Source organism: Aquila chrysaetos, chromosome 19 (genome assembly GCF_900496995.4).
Source record: "Aquila chrysaetos chrysaetos chromosome 19, bAquChr1.4, whole genome shotgun sequence".
In the NCBI taxonomy this organism is placed as follows: Eukaryota; Metazoa; Chordata; class Aves; order Accipitriformes; family Accipitridae; genus Aquila; species Aquila chrysaetos.
In genome coordinates, this window is record NC_044022.1 from 21,281,956 (window position 1) to 21,302,465 (window position 20,510).

At 37.9% G+C, this 20,510-nt stretch overlaps 1 protein-coding gene across 6 annotated transcripts in view; it reads left to right on the plus strand.

Moving 5' to 3' along the window:
- CCDC83 (coiled-coil domain containing 83) overlaps positions 1-20,510 on the plus strand; it is a 34,666-nt gene that overhangs the window by 11,264 nt on the left and 2,892 nt on the right. For 3 of the 6 annotated variants that reach the window (XM_041118576.1, XM_041118575.1, XM_030043185.2), the window contains 10 exons: positions 137-251; positions 3,159-3,243; positions 5,167-5,335; positions 6,037-6,204; positions 8,976-9,067; positions 10,264-10,332; positions 12,817-12,938; positions 13,986-14,071; positions 15,557-15,741; positions 17,571-17,747. In XM_041118576.1, the coding sequence (XP_040974510.1) occupies positions 169-251; positions 3,159-3,243; positions 5,167-5,335; positions 6,037-6,204; positions 8,976-9,067; positions 10,264-10,332; positions 12,817-12,938; positions 13,986-14,071; positions 15,557-15,741; positions 17,571-17,747 (1,236 nt within the window). In that variant the 5' untranslated portion in view covers positions 137-168. Of the gene's footprint in view, positions 1-136; positions 252-3,158; positions 3,244-4,295; positions 4,381-5,166; positions 5,336-6,036; positions 6,205-8,975; positions 9,068-10,263; positions 10,333-12,816; positions 12,939-13,985; positions 14,072-15,556; positions 15,742-17,570; positions 18,626-20,510 lie in introns of those variants that run through there. The other 3 variants (XM_030043186.2, XM_030043188.1, XM_030043187.2) reach the window with 3 other exon arrangements.

The following is a 20,510-nucleotide window of genomic DNA, read 5'->3' on the forward strand; positions in this document are numbered from 1 at the left end:
TTTTTTTTGTTTGTTTATTTCAGAACTGTTAGGAACTTGTCACAAGTGACAAAGGTGAGTGAACATATGATATCTTGTAAATCATTTATTTCTCTTTTTTTTTTCTTCTTTTCTACTTGCCCTTTCCTCCCTTTAGATCTAACATCTAGCACAAGTACAAAAAAAATCATGGAAGAGAAGAAAGAGGAGAAACCAGAAGAGCAACTTACAGAACCTGAATCAGCTTTCCCAGAAGCCTTACTAGAATTTCAGTAGGTTTAATATATTTAACTTCTCACTCATACAGAATATGTGAATGGATAAAGCAGATAACAAAGACAACTTATCCAATTCAGAGCCTGAGCTGATTGACTGTGGCAGTTGTGTACTGTTCTTTTGTCTTCTTGTTTTGGGTTTTCAAGGCTATTTTGGAAATATACACTTTTAAAGCTATACCTATAAGAAAGCACTGAAGTGGGTCAGAAATCATTTTAAGCTGTTGGGTTATAACTTGGGAAAAAGAGTTTTATTAAAAACAAGAACCCCTCCTTTTTTGTCTGCTAGTAGCAAGCTTTTGATCAGCATACTTTCAAGTTGCAGGATCACATTTGACTGTATTTTTTAGGATTCCTTGTTGTTCACAGAGGTATATAGTCGACTAGCCAGAACCCCAAGACCTACTGTTTGCTCCCTTGGCGCAGCTGAGAGCAGAGCACAAAGGAAAGTGTTTTATTTTGAAAATAACGGAAGGATAACTTAAAGGTCTCTTAAAATCAAGCAGAGAAAAATAAGAGCCAAGAGGGGAATATCTGAAGTAGTTACAAAATAGTAAATTTCATTTGATCTCCAATCTCTTGAGTAGATGATTAAAAGGAGAAAAATTAAGCTCTGTGACTTATCAAAGAGGCAGAAATTGAAGGGGAGAAACCTCAACAGCATCCAATATTCAACAATTATCAGCATTTAGGGAGCAAGGAGTAGTGTCTTGGTGTAGAAATGAAAAGCAGGTAAGCAAACTGAAGAGCAACCACATGTATTTCTAGTGACATCTATAGGAGTTTACAGGGTTTATGTGGGATTTTCTATTTCATTTTACAAAGAACAGAGTACAAGTTTCCATAGTGAAACAGACCAGATTTACCTGAATCGTATCACAAATAAATACCATCCAAAAAGTCAACAAATCAACCCATCTATTTTGCTAAGAAATAAGCAAACTCCATTACTAGGCTGAGAAAAATACCGCACCAATTTTGGATAAAATTATTGTCATGCATATTCAAATATCCAAGCAAATGACTCATTTGTCTGAAGAATCTTCCACTGAAATGGGTGCTGTACTGGATATTTAGTTTCTACGGCAACAGTAGGGGAAAAAGGGAAGAAAAGTATTTTTCTTTCTGTCTTTATCTTTCTCCTTCTCTCTTCTCTTTCCCTCTTGCTCTCTCTTTCCCTCTCTTATCTTCATGTCTGTAATCTACAACTTCTCTGTACCGCTTGATTGAACAAAGCAGCATAATCATACAAGTGAATATCTGTCACGTTCCGCTTTAGGATTTATCAAGTGTGTAGTATTTATTTAACATCCATTCCTGCTTTTTCTTCTGTACGTTGAAGAATGATTACTGTTCATAGCAAGTGTGTTATTTTGCATTTTTCTGTACAGTTTTCTGTTTCAGGATTGGTTAGGAACAACAATCCGGTGAATTACTTGCCCTAGTAACATCCTATAGATGACTGACAAAACTGTCATCGTATTGGAGAGAAGTGTTGTTTCTAGATGATTAAATCATCTAGATGAAACCTAGTATACAGAGTTGAGAAAAATAGTATCAAAGGAATCATCAGTCTCACTGTTTTGTAGCTTTAATCTGACAAATACCATCGAAAAATAATCTAAAGAGAAAAGTTCCAATATGTAGCAGACAAAAGAGCAAATTCTACTCATATTCATTTTTGACATTGACAAAGTGATGGATATAGACTGCCACTTCATGGAAAATCTTAAAGTAGCAGAAATTAAGATCAGCAGTAGTATTCAAAATACAGAAATGGTTTAAAATGGCAGGTAATTTAGGAGGTCATGCTGTGTGGCCAAGCCACCATACCCCCATATCTCTGTTCTAGTCTTTCTAACTACTATCCTTGTACTTAATGGAAAACCTGAAGAATACTTTGGAGCACACTGACACCAGAGAATGCAAATCTAGTAACCTGCAATTTGCATGATTGAGTGATCCAAACTTAGCCAGGAAAAAATTATCTTATTTTAAAACAACTTAATGCAATAGGGAGGGGCAAAAAAAAAAAAAAAAAACACCCCACAACTCCAAACCAAAAACTCAAGGAACAATAGCTGTTGAAACAGTAAAAGATATTGTAATAATTGTAATACTTGCCTCTACTGTGCTATATGATGAATGAATTCCAGGAGCAGAGGGAAAGATTACAGAGAATTTTGCAAATAGGCAGCATTTGCAATGCAGTGTTTCTCATTCTTGAAGAGAGAACACCAGAAAAAAATACTGATTTTACAGCTATGGCAAAGAGGATGACAAGTAGTCTATGAAAATTGTGAAAGCAGTGAGCTAGTTCTTTGACAAAAATGTATAAATGTACTTAGAGGATACTACTTGGGCTGCAGTCCCTATTCCCTTAGCACTTCTTAAAGGCTAACAAGTTCTTGGTGTACAAATGCAGTTAATGAAGCTCAACAAACCACATTTTCAGAAGAATTGAATCCCGTTTAATTTTCCCGTTTGGGATTTATCTGACCTATGTCTGAGTGTGTTGCCTAAGCTTCCTCTATAGTGAGTGGTGAGTAATATTTCTGGAGCACAAATAATCTTGTCCTAGAAGAGACCTCTGCAACAGGTCCGCTAAACCACATCCAGAAAGAATAAACCAGCTTAATCCTCCCTAGTGGTTACAAAGGAACAGTTTAATCAGGGAGTCTGTTTTCTCAGTAGGAGTATGAGATCCAAACTAACACGAAGGTCCAGATGTGTAAGGGAAATAATTTCTTTATGTGTAGTAAGCGGACAGTGGTATCTACCAAAATCAGTCAGGCATATGATACGAAAATAAACATTTCAGTAGTATTTACATCTAATCTAGGTTAAATAGCATTCCTCTCTTGTTTTTGTAAGAATGTCTCTTTCTTTACTCTTTCTTCACAGAATTGAGACAAAAGAAGCAGCAATTGATCGGGTTTTGTTTGATCTGAAAAAAGTGGAAAAAAAGAACAAAGAATATAATGAAAGAGTGAGTGACCATGCATCCTTCTCCCAACACATTTTATATGTGATATTTTAACTCACAGATTCAATTTTATTCTTTTAATCCTAAAGCTGCTTTCACTAAAACTAGTCATTGCAGTGAATTCCTTACAGTCAATGAAATTAGAGTTAGTGAGTTGCTTTATGTGCTAAAAGTTTAAGTGTTATCTGACTTAAATGTGACATAAAGCATAAATGTCCTAAATAAAACTGTGCAAAAAAAAGGAGCTGCAGGAGTAGAACATTGCAGAATAGAACACAGCAGTAAGGTGAAGTGAGTTCAGTGAAGGTGTTTTCCAGTGCACATGAGATCCTTAGTAACTGCCTAAGTATTTAATCTCACTCTGCAGCAAACATAGGACAGCAAGCCCCCTTTCAGTAGGTAACTTTACCGCAGTACGTTCAGATACGCCTTTTTAAACAATCTTGCAAATATTCCTCAATATTTCAGCGCACAAAGAATAAACGGTATTAACTTCATTTTTGTTAGTAGTAGTTAGTAGATTAGTAGATCTAACCAAGTATTGAGACTTGCTGACCACCTTCGATTCACTTCTGAGGTGATGGAATTGCACAGGTTTCTGTGAGAGTTTAGTTATTCTTGCAAACTTAGTTACAATGAAAACTGACCAAAGAAAAAAGAGCATCACACAATTGTCTAGGTGCAGTTTTTAGCACTGCTTGGTGAAGACTCACCTTCTTGTGGATTAAGAGTTGTGTTGGGTTATTTTTAGAACAAGGTTATGTAACTACTGATCACACCTGAGTGACACTTTAAAGAACTGTATATAAAGAACTGTATATAAAGAACTGTATATAAAGAACTGTAATATGGCATCTCATGACTGAGAGCAGTGAACTTTGAAAGTGGATATATATATAGTCACCTAATGAAATGAATTCAAATCACTCAAAACCCTTTTGAACTGGATCGTGTTTAGCTTTCCTTGGTGTTCCTTTCAGTCTTGAAGCCTGGATGGTGTTTCATTTGTGGCCTTAACTATCAGTGGAAGTGGCATTTGGCTCTTCTCTCTGCAGACATCTGAAGCCTTATGGTTATTCCCCCAGTTTTCTGCTAGTTCATGGTCTCTCAAGGACTCCTTCATATTTTGGACTGTGCAAGGTACTTCAGGGCATGCTTGAAGTGCTATTTGTTTAATTTACCCATGTTTTGACAGTTCTTTGAACTTCATTCTTTGTTTCCCACTTAATGTTTCTGAGTGGTTTAGAGTTAATCCTTCTAGAAGCGGGGAATGTTTGAGACTCTCTCTACTGCATAGTTACTGTTACAGTTTGGCTGGTATGGTTATTTGCTCCTTTATGGTATCCTTTGGGAGCAAATTACACAAAATTTCACACAAAAAAATACACAATTAGTAATTTCAGATATTTTGAGTGTCACTTGAGAGGGTCATGGCAAGGGGATATAATCACAGTTGTGGAGTCAGTAGGTATAACTAATTCCAGCTCTGACAAAACTCTCTACTGTGGTTATATGCAAGTGAATTGTCTGACAACATTTCTACATAAAGGTGGTACATTGTCAGGAAGAATGTTGATGTCAAGAACTCCTGCAAATAAATATTGTTATTAAATTGACCTGCAAGGGACTTTCTTTCCAGGCAATGAAATTTCCAGGCAATTCATGTGCTGCACCAAGTACAGCAGTCATTTGTCTCCCATTTCCTTGCAATGGTCTTGAAGTTACTGAGAAACTTCTGAGACTTGCAAACTCTCCCTTCCACTCCATCCTTTTCGAATATGAAGAATAGTTGTTTAACTAGTGTTTTTGTGGTGCATCCTGGCACTAGGTCATATTTTACTTTTCTTCACTACTTAAGTTTGTAACTTCGAAAACTAATTTGAAAATGTTTTAATACATGCCTTATCTTCTGTTGTTCTTTCACAGAATGACCTTCTGAAGGAAGAACAGCAGACACACATCAGGCGCATACTAAGACAAATAGAAGAAGAGGAGAAAGAACAAGATGAAAAGGAGGTTGTAACTAGGGATGATGTGGAAGAGTCACTGAAAGCAATATGGCAGTATGCTAAGGACAAAGAACAACTGCTGAAAGGTATGTTGTGATTCATGGAAGTGTGGTTTGCAGTTTACACAGTTGGGATTGAGTACTTTTTTTGCATTTTAAATAGAGATTAAACTTCCTTGTTCCATCAAAAGCATAATACTTTTATTCCCCCAAATTAAGCTGAGCCTAGTATGAGGTTGTGGAAGGCTTATAAGTAAACCTGTTAATTGAGTTAAAATTCAGTAGATGTGGGTCTTTAATATACAGGGTCTGTTTCTATAAGACTCTGTTTTGTTCTTTCCAAGCGATGTGTATTACTGTGCAAGTACAGAGGCTTCATATTTTCTGTTAAGTTGAACTTCATGAAAGCCCTATGCACTGGCTCCACTGGAAGATTAAAAAAAAATTACTGATGGCAACAAAAATGACCAGTTTTGTTGAAAGTTCTGGCTGCCATCCCTGAGGTTCTCCATGGGAGACATGTGTCTTTGGTTACAACATTTCAGTGAGAACTGTTGTCTCTCCTTGGCAGAATAAGATCAAGCTGTTTTCAGCAATGATGGTGGTGGCCCTTGACACTATGTGGGGCACCATGTTGTAACGTATTGTAGTGTAGAAGAATCACCCTTCTTTCTCCGTTCCTAGTCAAAGCGCCTTTATTAAAGAATTCAATGAAGTTGTAAGAATTATGTACTATCAGTTCAAGAAATTGGTAATGAATTTGTCTTCTGATGTTCTTACTTTAATAGATCTGCACTCCCAGATTGAAGAAACTGACAAAAGACTTTCAGTAAAGCGGGATGAGAGGGATTATTGGTTGGAGTACAAAAATGTAGGAAGTAAAGCGCAGGCCAACAAGATTATGAATCTGGAAAAAAACATCAAGGAAGTCAAAGATGACTTTCACAGCGCTACAGGTCAGTTTACAGCTAGTGTAATGCAAGTCTTACAAGCTCATTCTGTATTACTTCTGGGAACTAATAAAATTATAAGTTTTGTTTGATATCAAGTAATTTATATCAACTTTTCCAAGACGGTGCACCTAAACTAGGCTGCATAATCCCATAAAATGGAAGAACTTGCTCTCTCGTGAAAGTCCTTTTATTAAAGGAATTGATAAAGTTACAGAAATTATGAACACTTAAAGAAACTGATAAGCTTGTCTTCTGATTACTTTCTTGTAAAATACAGGCAACCCATTTAAAAAAAAAATGTTACTGAGAAGGACAGTGGTTTTCTAAAAATAAATCTCCATGTATTTAGGTCACCTACACACAAGACTCCGTTAGCAGTCATACCTGAAAATGTTGACTCTGCTGTTGTTGCTTCTCATCATGCTACAAGCACTTCACATGTTGAAAACTCCTTTGACAGGAAAGTAGTATGAGCTTATTCTTGGAACAGTCTTTTGAACTGAGCATACTGGTTCAAATGCAGAACTAGAGGGAGCTGTTTAGCCAGTGGTCTGAACTTTGCTTCCTAGTTGCATAGTCTCGTGTATGAGGTACTGCAAAACTGCCAGTACAGACATAGATAAATACTGGGAACTGGAACTGACACAACAGTGGAATTAATTTGAGAGCTTATGTATTCTGGTGCTGAGTGCTTACAAAGATTTCTTTACTACTGCATTATTTTAAAATCATTTGAATACTTTGCTGTTACATAACCCATGCTCCTAATGGGAGAAGGATGTCCTGGTTTTCTTCCTTTAAGTCCCTCTCAGTATGCATGACCACAGCCAAGCAGCTGGTAGTAACAGGCAGTGACATTGCTCTAAGGGTCTCTGTATATTCTGTGCCAACCATTACCAGGCATCAACTACCGTGGATAAGAGCCAGCTAGCTATCTTTTTGTCTCTTGAAACATATTTTATCACGATTAAGATCTGAACTGTGTTTTCTACATTGCCAGATAGCTTGTCAGATATCCATCTCTGTATTCAGGAGAGGTTGATATTTTTCATTATGCATTTTCCATGTTCTTAATCAATTCAAAATTTTGTTATACAGCTACTGAAATATGAAATGAAAAAGAGAATGGGCTTTTATATAGAATGCCAGAATGAGCCAGTAGGAACATTCAGTCTGACCTCCTGCATGTCACAGGGTACAGAGCTAAAAATTTGCAGTCAAACGGAAGTGTATTTATAGAAAGACTGTTACAGAGGTACATATAGTAGTTGCCTAATTAACATACTGCAAAATGATGCTGCCAGTACTGGATGCTAGCATATTCTTTTACTCAACTTCCTAAAATCAAACTTATAAAGTGGCTGGGGAGTACAGTCTTCTAGCCTACCAAAAAAAAAAAAAAAAAAATCTAACAAGCTTCCAGAGTGATGCGGCAGAAAATTGAGCTTGTTCACTTCTCAAGTGTGTAACAGGCTTAGGGAATAAGCATAGGTGAAGAGGTTTTTGTCTCTGTAGGTACCACTGAAGGGCTTGATGCTGGCATAGTTCATGTGGTCTGGAGATGACATTTTAAACAAAATTGCTGGAGGGGAGAGGAAGCAAGAGAGTGCCATACACTTACATGAGGTGTGGGGAAAAGTGCTGCAGTGAGAGTTAGGGAAAATAGCCTCCTTAGAAACAGTAAGTATGTCTGAACAGTTCTTCCTTTTCTTCATTCTCCTAGTACAACTCGGGTTGTTTAGTTGTCTGAAAGAATGAAAAGATGAATTAATTATAGTGTGTAAGTACTTCCATTTCATTCTACCAAGTCTAGATGGTGGATTGATTAAGGCAGGCCAGCTTCCACAGTGTTAAAATAAGAACTAATGCACAACTAATGCACCTTTCATATTTGACTGCCTTTGACTCCACAGTGGGTCCATGACCAGATACTCATTTACAGCCAGATCAGCAATAGGCTATCTGCAACATGAGTGCAGAGCTAGGCTGAATTTCATGCCTCTGGAACAAGTATGAAGTGCCTTCATTCAAAGAAAATTACTACAATCTAATTCATTCCTTCAAAAGGAGAAAATACCAAGCGGCAGTGGACTACTTAGAATGGCACAAAAACAACTGAGGGGAAGGATTAAATAATTAAATAGCAAGTGACTAGAACTTGAAGCCAAACAAATTCTTTTTGACATAAGTCAAACTTGTTACATAATGACCACAAGTAATGATGAAAGCAAATCATTGAGGCAATTGCCACATTCTCCATTTTGTCCTGTTGTCAAATTAGAACCCCCTGGAAAGTTTAGGTAAGTCAGAAAACTTATTAGGCTCTGTATAATAACTGTCTGAAAAACAATACTATAGGCATAAGATGATCCAATATGCTTCTGTATCTAAAAAAATAAGTTTTCTAAGCAAATCTCTTGCATGACTCCAGGAGCTCTGCTATTGATAGAGGCAAATTTAATGTTAAGATACCAACATTTTAACAGAGAATTCCTCAGCTCACTGCTCAGTTAGCAGTGAATTGCTCAGCTGTTGTTGTTGCCAACAGAAATGTGTAAGCTACTTCAGATTTCTAGTTTTATAGTTAACACTACTGTCCTTTGGATTTATGAGGACAATTTATATGGAGAATTGAATCCTTTTCTGTGGAGCACCTATGCATGTGATGCTGGCTGAAAAGTTCCGGTTTAGGAACAACATGCCAATTATCTATTTGTTGTTGGGAGAAATTGATGTCAAATAATGATTTCTGATTTTCTTCTTTTGTTTTGAAGAATATTATACAAATGCTTTGAAAGCAGTGAAAGAAGAAAATGACAGACTGGTTGAGAGGCACATGAAGTTAAGTAAGGAACAGGCCCCTGAGGTATTCCTTCTGCTTTTTTTAAAAGTCCTAATTGCATTGTAGTTAGGATTCATGTACTCTGCTTTAATAATTATTTTAACTTGAATTAAGACTTGGATCTTTTGTAATAAATTGAAAGTAAAACAAACTGTAAATCTTCTTACTGTACATTGCATTGGTTATTGTTATACACACACGTACTTTTGGTTTTTTACATCAGACTAACAATGAGTAGATGTGAGGGCATTTTACAAATGATGTATGGGAAACTGGGGTACCATGCACTGATATGACTTGTTCAAGAACATGTCACTTTTGCTGTGACCTTGATTTTGACATTTGCATAGACTTCAAAAAACAATAACACACTAAGAGATTGTCTGCATGGAAATATACATCATTTGGGGGGAGGGGGGAAAGTTGTTTTGTACTTGTAAACTACAACATTTTTAAAATGCCAAAATAGTGCAGTCTACAGTAAATTTTAGGCTTATTGATACATAGATTTTTTGTTGTTGTTGTTGTTATCTGTGCCAGCTGTGTTTTGCAAACATGATTTACAAAGTATTTATGGTGATGGCTTCTTACAGTCACAAAATGCAAAACACACTTCAGTACAAATCACTGGTTGGGCCCATTAGGTATTTAAATTCACTGACTTCAGTGCTGGAATTTTCAGTCATGTGAGAACATAATCCAAAAGACTGTGTTTATGGTGATCTGCAGGGGCATCTTCCCTCCCAGTTGTTCCTTTCTACTTACTGACATCAATAATTAAATTGTAGCCTTGGCTCATTAGCATAGACCTCTACATGTTTAAGTCACTTGTCATAGATCAGTAAGTACTGCCTCATTTGTGATTTTGCTTGGGTTTTTTAATAGCTAAAGGTTTGATTTTCTGAAAACAGGAAGATTTGAGCAGTAGTGAGAACATAGCAGAACTTGATAGGCAAAAAGGAAATGTCTTATTTTAATACGTGAAATTATAAAATATTGCTAAATTGTTTGACATGTAAACTGCACTAGGCAGGATGATGGAGAAGAAACAGCTGGCCTTGTGGACTAAATCCCCTTGTAATCCCTTGGGATGCTACAGTCTGTTGTGTGGATATTTCTTAATTATTTCCTGCTAAACAGCAGAAGGTTCTTCTTTATAGTATGCAGCACTGTCAAAGTCCTGCTTTAAGATGAGATGATCTTAAATTGTGTTTTCTCAGAATGCTGTAAGATACTTAGACAAAAACTGTCGCAGAGAAATTGAAGAGAATGAATGGCTAAAAGAAGAGGTAAGAGGATCACTTGCTTACAGTTTATCATGGTAGTTCAGGTTTGAAATACCGTGGCCTGCAGTCACAACTGTTTCCAGTGATGGGCCTCTGAAGATTTTCATAGGAAAAGGAGAGCAATTTTCCTGTAATTAATCTGTAATCCTGAGTAGCAAACAGTGTATGTGATGAATAAAGGTAAAAGGTCAATGTCTGCTTTCACAAATGAAGGACCCTTTTTCCTGCCCAAGCAGTTATATGGAGGACTACAATATTCCATACAATTAAGTATTTACATCTATGGAGATTGGGATACTATACAGTGTAAAGGCTTAACCATGTATCTGAAAAGTGTAGTTTTGAATTGCGTTAAAGTTCTAGTGCTGCCATATTGAAAGAAAATGGATATGGATGTTGGCAACATTTTTGGAGAAAGGGCTTGAGACAGCTTTGAATGGGAGATAATAAAGAAACCCTGGAGATTAGTACACTGAAGAGAGGAAAATCAAAATCGTATATAGTTGTAATTGTTTACTTGATAGCTTTTATACTGTCCTTTAATGGCAATTTAGAGCTATATATTAGATAGTTGTAACTTTTCTTGTCAAGAAAAAAATTTTTTGTGAGCCAAATTTAGGAAACTGATTTTTCCATGGTGAAAGTTTGATTGTGTTTGTTCCAATCAATACAGGTTTTTTGTTGTGAACAAATCTAAGGAAGAGATTGGAGGGAGGAAATACCCTTCCCCACCTTTACAACCTCACAGTTTAGAACTGAGCAAAACTTTTTGGGAAATTAATAAATGAACTTACTATTTTTCAGTGCCACATCAACAAACCTGGCAGAGGTTTCTCCATTTTACTTACTAGTCTAAGATACTTGCCAGTATGCAGGGATATGGCTTTCCTTCTTCCCCTTAAAGAGCTCTGAGCCTACATCTTTAACTTTCCAGGGAGGGTGTCCAAACCACAGCTTCTGAGGCAATGAGGTAGGGGTCAATAGAAAAGAATTAATGTTTTAATCTGTATAAACAAACAGGAGCTCGAATCTATACATCCTATCACTCAACGAGTATTAATTCCTTTCCCATCTCCCTGTCTCACTGAACACTTACAAATTTTACACACACCAGGCAGTGTCAACAAGGGAGATCCGCTTTGGAGTACACTTATGTCCTGACAGGCCCTCACCTCAGAGTTGAGGGATTTGGGTTTCTTTCCTCTCAACTAGACATTTCCTATGTTATGAATTAGTTTCCTATGTTATGAATTAGTGCTTTGAATTATTGTGGAAAACAAAATGATTATCACTAACTTCTCCAGTCCTGTGAATTCACCCATTCATTTTCTCTGCTTTTCTTCTACAGATGAAATATTTTCTTTCAGGCTAATGTTTATATGTAGCTGGCAGACTCTTCCAGTATTTTTGGGGGGGGAGATGAACCAAAAATTTCAGTTTTGTCCAAGTTCAAAATTTATCACTTTTTCAGTTTGGCCACTGAACTGAAAAATGACTTACCAAAACAGCCCTAAACTAGTTACCTCCAAATTTGAACAGGTTTGGAGACTTCAGTCACATTTTTCCACGGTTACTGTGTCACACCAAGATGGTGCAAAGCTGCATCACCTCACTGTGCCAAGCCACATCCTGTTACTGGTTAATGTCCTGTCATTTTCACCTTTTTTTAATCCCTGGGAGAAATGGGAACTAGTTTTTAACTGCAAATTTGGATGATTATAGCTGGGTTAATTTGGCTCTGGTGAGAACAGATGCATTTAGACCACTAGATACTGCTTTTAAACATGTGCCTATGGCTAAGATTTCTGGGAAGGTATCCATCCCATAGTATATTCCACTTCCCAGTGAAGGGGTAAGAACTTGTTTGTACTTCAGGAAAAGTGAGAGGAATTGTGTGAACTGAATAACTGGTATCATTTGGTTAATATAACTTCATGGTAATATGGGGCAATTACCAGTCCAAAAGAAAGTAGAATCACATTTAACCAATGTCGTGGCTAACTTGGACTAAAAGCTTCACTAATTCTGGGTAAGAAGGTTTTGTGTATAGGCGGGAATTAGAAAAGCAACACTTGCTGAACAAGAGCCTGAATTTAACTCTACAAAGAAGGTTTTTCTCTCTCAAAGCTCTGATGTGATAGCAAAAAAGAAAAATCCAGAGCTTCTGTCTACCAGACCCGTTTGGCTACAGGAGAAGGTTTTGCTATCAGGGCTGCATAGTCCAAAGGTGTGTCTGTGATTGACAGAGTTGTGCCAGTAAAGGGTTCTAAAAAAGGTGCGAAAGAACTAGAGAGGCCTTCCCTTTGCCTGAAATAAAAAAAGTGTCAGTGTTTCTCCACCTAATGCATAGTCTTGCTGATAACAGCTGCATTCTTTCTAGGTATGTGCTATTAAGATAGTTACTATGAAAGGTTTCCAAAATGGGTATAGTCTTTCTAAGATGATGCTTTGCCTTTTTTTTTTTTTTTTTTTTTTAATTGTCAAAAGGTTAAGATGTACCAAAAGGAAATAAGTGATTTGAAAGCCTCTATTCAGCTCCTGGAAGAAGAAAACGTTGGTTTAGTGACAAAACTCATTGATGGCAAACTTCAGAATCTGAGAGTACCCAGGTAAAATGATGCCTTTACAGACTCAGAAATGATGTAATTTTTTTTTTACAAAGATAATGCCTTTTCCTGCCTCTAGACCTACTTGGTCTCTCCCACAATAAAGCCAAGGTAGTTTCCTAGTTGAGGGGAGGCAGGATTTCACTGAGTATATGTGGGACTTGTATCTCTGAAGGATGGCAGTGATATTGTAACCTCCTAAATACCAAAATTCAGGGAAGAAACTGGGTTCTTTAATAATCTTGTAAGACCTAGTGACACCTTCTTTTAGTGGGGATACCACTGGGGCTTGGAAATAGTTTCTTTCTGTTGTAATTGTCTCAGGCCCAGCTTCTCAGACCAAGTGCTGAGTAATAGATTTTTCCTTTACTGTTGGCAAAATGTTTAAGGATGTGAAGATTAATATGCAGATATACAGGGTTTTGCAATCTCAAGTGAAACAGATGACCTGGTACTGAGTAAGGTCTCTAAGAGGCCTTGGGATAGGTCTGTCTGTAGAGGTGTCTGTAGTATTAGTTTCTTTTATATATGGAAATTATTTAACTTGTTCCCTAGAGAAAGATTAATTTAGCTGCAAAATGTCAACACTAATGGTATCAAAAGCACAATGTAACAATGGGAATGATCCATCTTAATTTTCCAGTCCCAGCTCAGTGATTTCAGCCATATTGCATAAAAAAGTTCCAAGTCTTAAGTACTGACCGTTTTTCTCTCCTCTCCAAACTTTTGGACTGCTTTTAAGTGAGAGCTGCCAGCTGTGGTTTGAATCTTGGACTGACTGGAGACTATAACATTTGTTTTCTTTTAGTCTCATGGACATAGTTGAACTTAGGCACTAAGAATAAAAAAAGAGCAGCTTATTAGCCACTAAGCTACCTGGCTGCCTCCATTGCATTCTTAAACCATTGCGCTATTCTGCATTTGTGTTTAAGCAGCAAATGGCTTTCAGAAAGGGTGCCCTCCCCCTCACCCCAAAATATTGCACAGGACAATTTAGAGAGAAAATTCAAACCTCTAATATGAGTTTCACTTTATCTTTTAATTTCATAGGCATTTGTTTCTTACCCAGGCAGCTGGCTTGCAAGATGAATTTCCTAAGGATGAAATGAAAGAAGTAGAGTATAGAGAGTATGCAGGTAATGCACATGCCAGCAGCTTATAAGAACTGATAAGTTACTGAACATTTACATACTTTTTATTTCTTAAGTTTTTCATCAAACTGCCTGTTTGACATGGTGAACTCTTAATTTCCCACTTAATTGCAGCCACCACAGCAATGATAGTCTGTAGTTTGTGTTACGAAGACAAACCCACACTCTACCTGTAATACAGTTTTAAAATTGAAATTGGTGTTCAGATTGTTGAATGTAATTACTCGTATAGAGCTAGTCTGGAATGTGGTTAACAGGATCGGCCATCTTTTATGAAGATATGATTCATATCTTAATCAGTTCTTTATAGATTCATATCATCATAACTTCATTATCCCTTGTCCCTGAGAGGACACTTTTGAACTCTAGAGTGGCTTTCACTTGAAGTGTACATGCACTTTACAGTCATTCAGCTCACAGAGATACACCAGAATTAAATTATAAATAAATCCCTAGCAAGAGCAGATGAAGCTACATGGAGCTTAGCCAGAACTGAAAATCTTGGTAAGCAGTACTGAATTTGGGGCTGAATCTCCATCTATTCTGGTAGGTGTGCCCAGGAAAAGGATATACCATTAGGACTGTATGAGGGTGCTTATCTATTCAGGGTGGTTTGTATGGATTCCTTAGTTCAGTTTTATGTACTCACTTTGTGTGAGTAGAAGAAAGAGGGGAAAAAAAGGACAAAACTAAATTGAAGAGGTAAGTTCCAAAAATTGAAGCCATACAATTACGAATACGTGAACAAGTCTGTTGAAAGTTCTGATCAGTTCCAGCCATAGGTAGGCCTTTCTGGAACCATCAGGCTTCAGCAAACATGTTGACTAAGACTTCTGAATTAGAAATATGTTTACTTTGAACAGTTCAGCTCTATTACCTTTGATAGACCTTTACAATAGTTACTGGGAGGAGTAGGTTTTGTTCCAATAAGCTGGGGTCAAGTCACTGTCCCAGGCAAAAAATGTAACTTGGCAGTCCATGTCCAGAATTGTCTATCATCCTGGGAGTCAACTGCAAATGTGAGCTCTTCAGGGGACTTATAAGTGGACTAGCTGTGTTTCAGCAACTTGTATATATGAACATATACACACATTGATATAGAAAAGGTTTTTACCTGGTTTTGCTGTCTTTCCTATTTTTTTAACTATTCATGCCATATAGGATTTAAGTTGAACTGATGAAAGTTAGTTTTTTTCCCTGCCCAGTTCCACAGACTCATTACTTCTAACTTCCAGTCAATTTCAGTCCCTGACCTTGATCAGAAATTGTAAACAGAAATAAACAGAAAAATCAGTGAGCAAAATCAACATTTGGCTCAGATTGCCAATTAAAAACCTTACCAAGCTGTTCATTACATCACACTGGCCAAGCCACATTAAAGCTTGCAAGCAATACTCATACTGAATACTAATTCTGATCTTCATAAAGCTTAACAATTACATACACATCATTGTTCATCTCTTTAAAAAGCGAAAGCAGATGGAGATGAAAGCCTCAGAAGTGCCACAGTCCCCTGTCAGAAAAACAAGACCTTTGCAAAGATTCAGTCTAAAACAGAGAATAAGAAGCCTCAAGACAGTGATGAGGAGCTGCAGGAAAAGTCTCTCACTCTAACTCTTGATAGCTTGTTGTATGAAGATGAAAAAGATTTCCAGGTATGAGTTAAAGTAATTGAGTCTTTCACTGACACAAACATATTTCAGTGTGGAGCATGAACTACTGCCAGGAGCGTGCTATTCCCAGTGGTGTTATGGCAGAAAAAACTCCAGTGTCTTTCACCTAGTGTACAATTCAGATGCTTAATCATAGGCATCTGGAGATGGTGAGGACACTCCCTGTCCTTCAGATGCTGGGCCATAGGTTCGGTCATACAGGTCAGCCCACATAGATGTTTTGGATGTCTTAGGGCATCTCTGATAGCACGAGACACATTGTTTTAGCAATTGAAAGGTGTCTGAGGAATCAGCATATGTGAGTGTCAAATTCCCCCTAGAAAGAATTCTGAATGTCACCAGGTGACAGTTTTCTGTGGTATTGCACAGATTCTTGTTTGCTTGCATGCTGGTCCTTTTAGAACTTATGTTGCATAGTAGCATTAAAGGATCAACAAGTCATTTAATCCTTCAAAGGAAAGCCAGGATGAGTGTCTTCCTGGGTGCAAAATACAGGGGTTGAGAAAATGAAAAGGTACAGGTTATGTGTAAATAGGCAGAGTTTGTGTGGTTCTTGAAAGAGGTGGTGGCACCTGCTTCAGGAGATGCTCGGTCCCAGGTTGCAAAAAGATATTTCCTGGGTGTCTTTGATACTACACTTTAGAGTTAGGAAAACTTGAATACATTTCTAAATAATTACTTTCAGAAAATATATTACTCTACATCATCGATTTCTACTGCAAGTTAAAGATGATGTACACGTGGTGCAAGCTGCAAGGCTTGCTGTGTAAAGATAGTTCTCCATAACGTTTCTTTACTCTTGAATATTGTATTCAAACTTGCTCAATAATGAGTTTTAAAAAAAACCTTAAAATCCCCCCAAAATCTCAACAACAAGTCTTTTTCTAGAAATTTGGCATTAGTTTGATTAATACCCTGCAACTTGTGTTCAGAAAAATCATCCTGTTGCCTTGATCAGACTAAGTTAAGGAGTGGCTCTGTCCTGAAGAGTCATTACAGAGAAAAGCTGAACATTTAACAAAAAAAATCTGTCTGGGTGTTTGTTTTCTTGCAGTTGTTGCCCTGGGAGAGGAATAGTAGCTTCAGTTCTTTCTTACTGCTGTTAGCACTGCAGAGCCCACCCCACTGAGGGCCATAGGTGCTGCTGACGTACTTTGTAACAATGAAGGTACAATTGCGAACAGTGGAGTTGCATTGGCAACTATTATGAAAGTATTTATTAAATAGAGGTGATTCAAGAGCTTGCACTGTAGGATTTCTTCTTCCCTCTCCCTGGCTTTGGCTGTATGGTCCTGTTTCTGCCCTTAGGGAACCTGTAGTGCACATCGGCCTTTTCTGTAGCTGATTTACTCGCTAACCCAGCAGAAAAACTTGCCTTTTTTTCTCTTCCTGAATTAGTTTTCTGTTGGGTTAGTCAACCAAATTGACTCAGAGGTTTGGAGAAGGCCAGAGCCAGCACAGGCGTGGTGGAAGCACATGGCTGGACTTGGACCTCTCTCTTTTGGCAATAGTGAGCTGTTGGATTAGTTTAATTCTCACAGAACTGAACTTGGGAGCAGAATTTGGTTTGCAGAGAAAGTGTTATTGGTAAAAACACACAGGAAAAGAAGAGGGCAGCAGGGCTGCAGCCTGCTAAGATGAGCTAGCTTGTAAACCAAGCCCATTAACACTGACATTACCAAACATAGCAACCCCAGGGCAGCATCTTTACAGTTGCTTTTAAAAGGAAAGTTGCTGGTTTTTGTTTTTTTTTTTTAAGAATGGCTGCTTCTTGATGTAATTGCAGAATAAAAATATTCTTTCTTCTCAAGGAATACTTAAAACTGGGTCCTCTGGAGACAAAGCTGATGTGTGTGGTTGGAAGAGCGATGCCCATTCATGAAGAACCAGAAGGAATGCCAAGCAGGAGCCACAAAGAAGATGGTATTATTGGTAAATCAGAGGGGCACATCACGGCTCAGATGATCAAGGCCTTATGTAAAGAAAAGGTTGGTTAAAAGTAGACAAACTGTGCTGTTAATATAGAAATGTAACATTCTTAGCTCATTAAATATCTGCTTTGTTCTTCAAGGAGTGTGTGGCACTGGGCTTTGTGGAAACTATTTTTGAGTGCCCTAATCATGATTTACACATGTAAGTTTAGTGAGAGGTATGTCTGTGTGCAGATGGCTAATTGAAAGGTTGCTTTACTTACCACTGTGAGAACTCTTGTGCACTTTTTGGACTCCCCAATCCAATTAGCTGCACATATATCTAATAAAGGGTATGAGTTAATATTTAGGTTTTGTGGTACCCACTTGCCGTCTGTCAAATGTGGAATTCCCTCTTGATCAGACACTGAATGGGTAAATGCAGGCTGCAATAAAATGTAGGCCTGTTAAAAAATACTTAATATTACGTTAAAGCAGAATCTAATTTATCCAAGCATAATCCAACTATTGCTAGAAATTGAATGTTTGAATGCATTTTATTTGTCTCCATAAAACACCTACTTAAATATATTGAAATAACCAAAAATTGATTGAAAAAGAAAAACCAAAACCAGAGCATAAAAATCATCAAAGTCTTAATTTTTTTTTTAAATATTTTTTTTAATTGGCCAAATATATTGTGTAACCCCATACCTTTGGTTTGTGGCTAGTCTCTATGAACATGTGCATTGATTCGGTGGGTTTTTTTTCCACTCTCATTGCATGTCCTGGACACCTTATCAGAAGTACACAATGCAGTTACTTCCCACAGGTGCAAGTAGGCTTCTGACCTATGCATTTCCTATTTAGAAACTTGTAAAAGCATTGAATAATCTGATTTAAACCCTTGATGGGTTAATCAGCTGTTTGGAATAAAGCTTTTTAAAAAGATTAAACCCGTATCTATGCAGTGTCTCATCCTATCCCATACTTCAGTGCAAACTTTTTTCATTTTTCAAGCGAGCTCAGATATTCCTGCCCAGCAGCTGTCTCCTTGAGTTGCAGGTGAGTCGAACTGTTTGTTCTCTGGGCTCCACTGACTACAGCTCCTCAGAAACTGGGCTCACAAGCAGACATGTAAAGGTAGGAGCCTTAATCTCAGACTGAATCTCACTTGCATTGCCATGTAGTAAACAATTAAATGAGTTTGGATGTGTCCCTGCTGTAACCCAACTGAGTTACCACAAAGAGTGAGGTGACTCCTAGTCCTCGAATGTCGAGGGAATGGGGATCCGTACTTGTGAGGTGGTAACGTTTTCAGCACAACAAAAGCCTCCCCTCGGCTACACTGGCTTTCTTTGAGTGAAGTGCAAGCCCCATGAAATGGCTTACTTGAAAGAGAGATTAGTTCTGCAGAGTGATTAGTTTAGCTTTTTCATTTAGTTGCAGAATTAGAATGTGGCTTATGCTGAACAGCTTTTCAGTTAAAGAAAGGCCTCTCCTTTCCACCGCTCCCCAAAGGGCATTTACATTTCCTGGTGATGTAAATGTAGGGCCCATCTCTAGGCTTCCCTCTGCTTATACCATAATGCATACCACCATGTGTAGGACATATGGCAGGACAACATAAACCTGTACCTTGGGAAAAACAAACTTCGCCTCTTCAAGTCACTCTTTAGCCTTTTACCATAAATGCCTGTGTGGGTGAGAGGGAGTTAAAAAGAAATCTGAAACATGCTAATTAGGGTACAAGCCACAGGCAGCCTGCACAAGCCAGAAGCAACAGCCTGTAGCAAAACATATTTAGTGAAGTGTCCCAAATCCCCTTGATTTCTATAGGATTAGCATTAAGGCCAGTGTGAGGCTTTTACACGGAGAAAGCTAGGTCTTCAGCAAATGAGGCATCTGGATTTGATAATTTTGTTACTGGCAAAACCTCTCAGAAATGAGCAACATGTTGTAAAACAGAGGGCTGATCAGTCCACTTTCTGGCAGTACGGCCAATGCTTCCAACTCCTACTTAAATAATGGGAGTCAGGGTTCACTACTCCAGTTAGGACAAAACTTATAGGAGCCACCTTTAAATTCCCAGCATTATGAAATACCTTTTTACTGTGTTTCTGTTCTGCAAGACAACTATAGGGCACTAGTTAGGCTACAAGATACAGGAAAGTGTCCATCCCCACAACTATAATCCAAGCGTAGCCTTGGTTGAGCTGGAGTTATGTATTGAACTGGCACGCAACTCCAAGAAACTTGCAGTTTCAACAGGAAAAAAAAAAACCAAAACACCTTACAAGTGTTCACTGGAAATTCAAAGTTAAAGAAATATGAGCATCATCCAAGTTGCATGTAAGTGTGTGGTAATAAAAGCCATTTTAATAGAACCGAAGTCCATGAGCTGGAACTGAGAAACATCAATCCATCAAATGCCTGAAAAGCACAATGCAGTGGGGTGTACTGCTAGCCCCTATCCACTCAAGTGATTAAAGGAGCTGCCTACCTCAGCACACTGCTGGTTTGAACCCTCTCTGAGCAATTTCCCTAGAGTCAAGCAACTGGATTATATTGCTTTATAGTCTGGCAGTGCAAGTATGATCACTCCCCAGCCTGAGCTGTGGGGAATGTAGGTTACTTTACCTAACTTTTGGTCTGGTTTTTGAGAGGTGTGCAGCCTCCGATGCAGCTAGGTTATGTAACAAGGCAATCTTTCCACAGGCTCAGACCTGCATGTTTTGGGAAATGAGGGTAGGAGACTTGTTCTGCAGCATTTGTTCTTGTTTGGCTGCTTTCTGACAGAGAAGTTATTAAACGCTCTGCTTCTGTGGGTGAAAAGGAGTT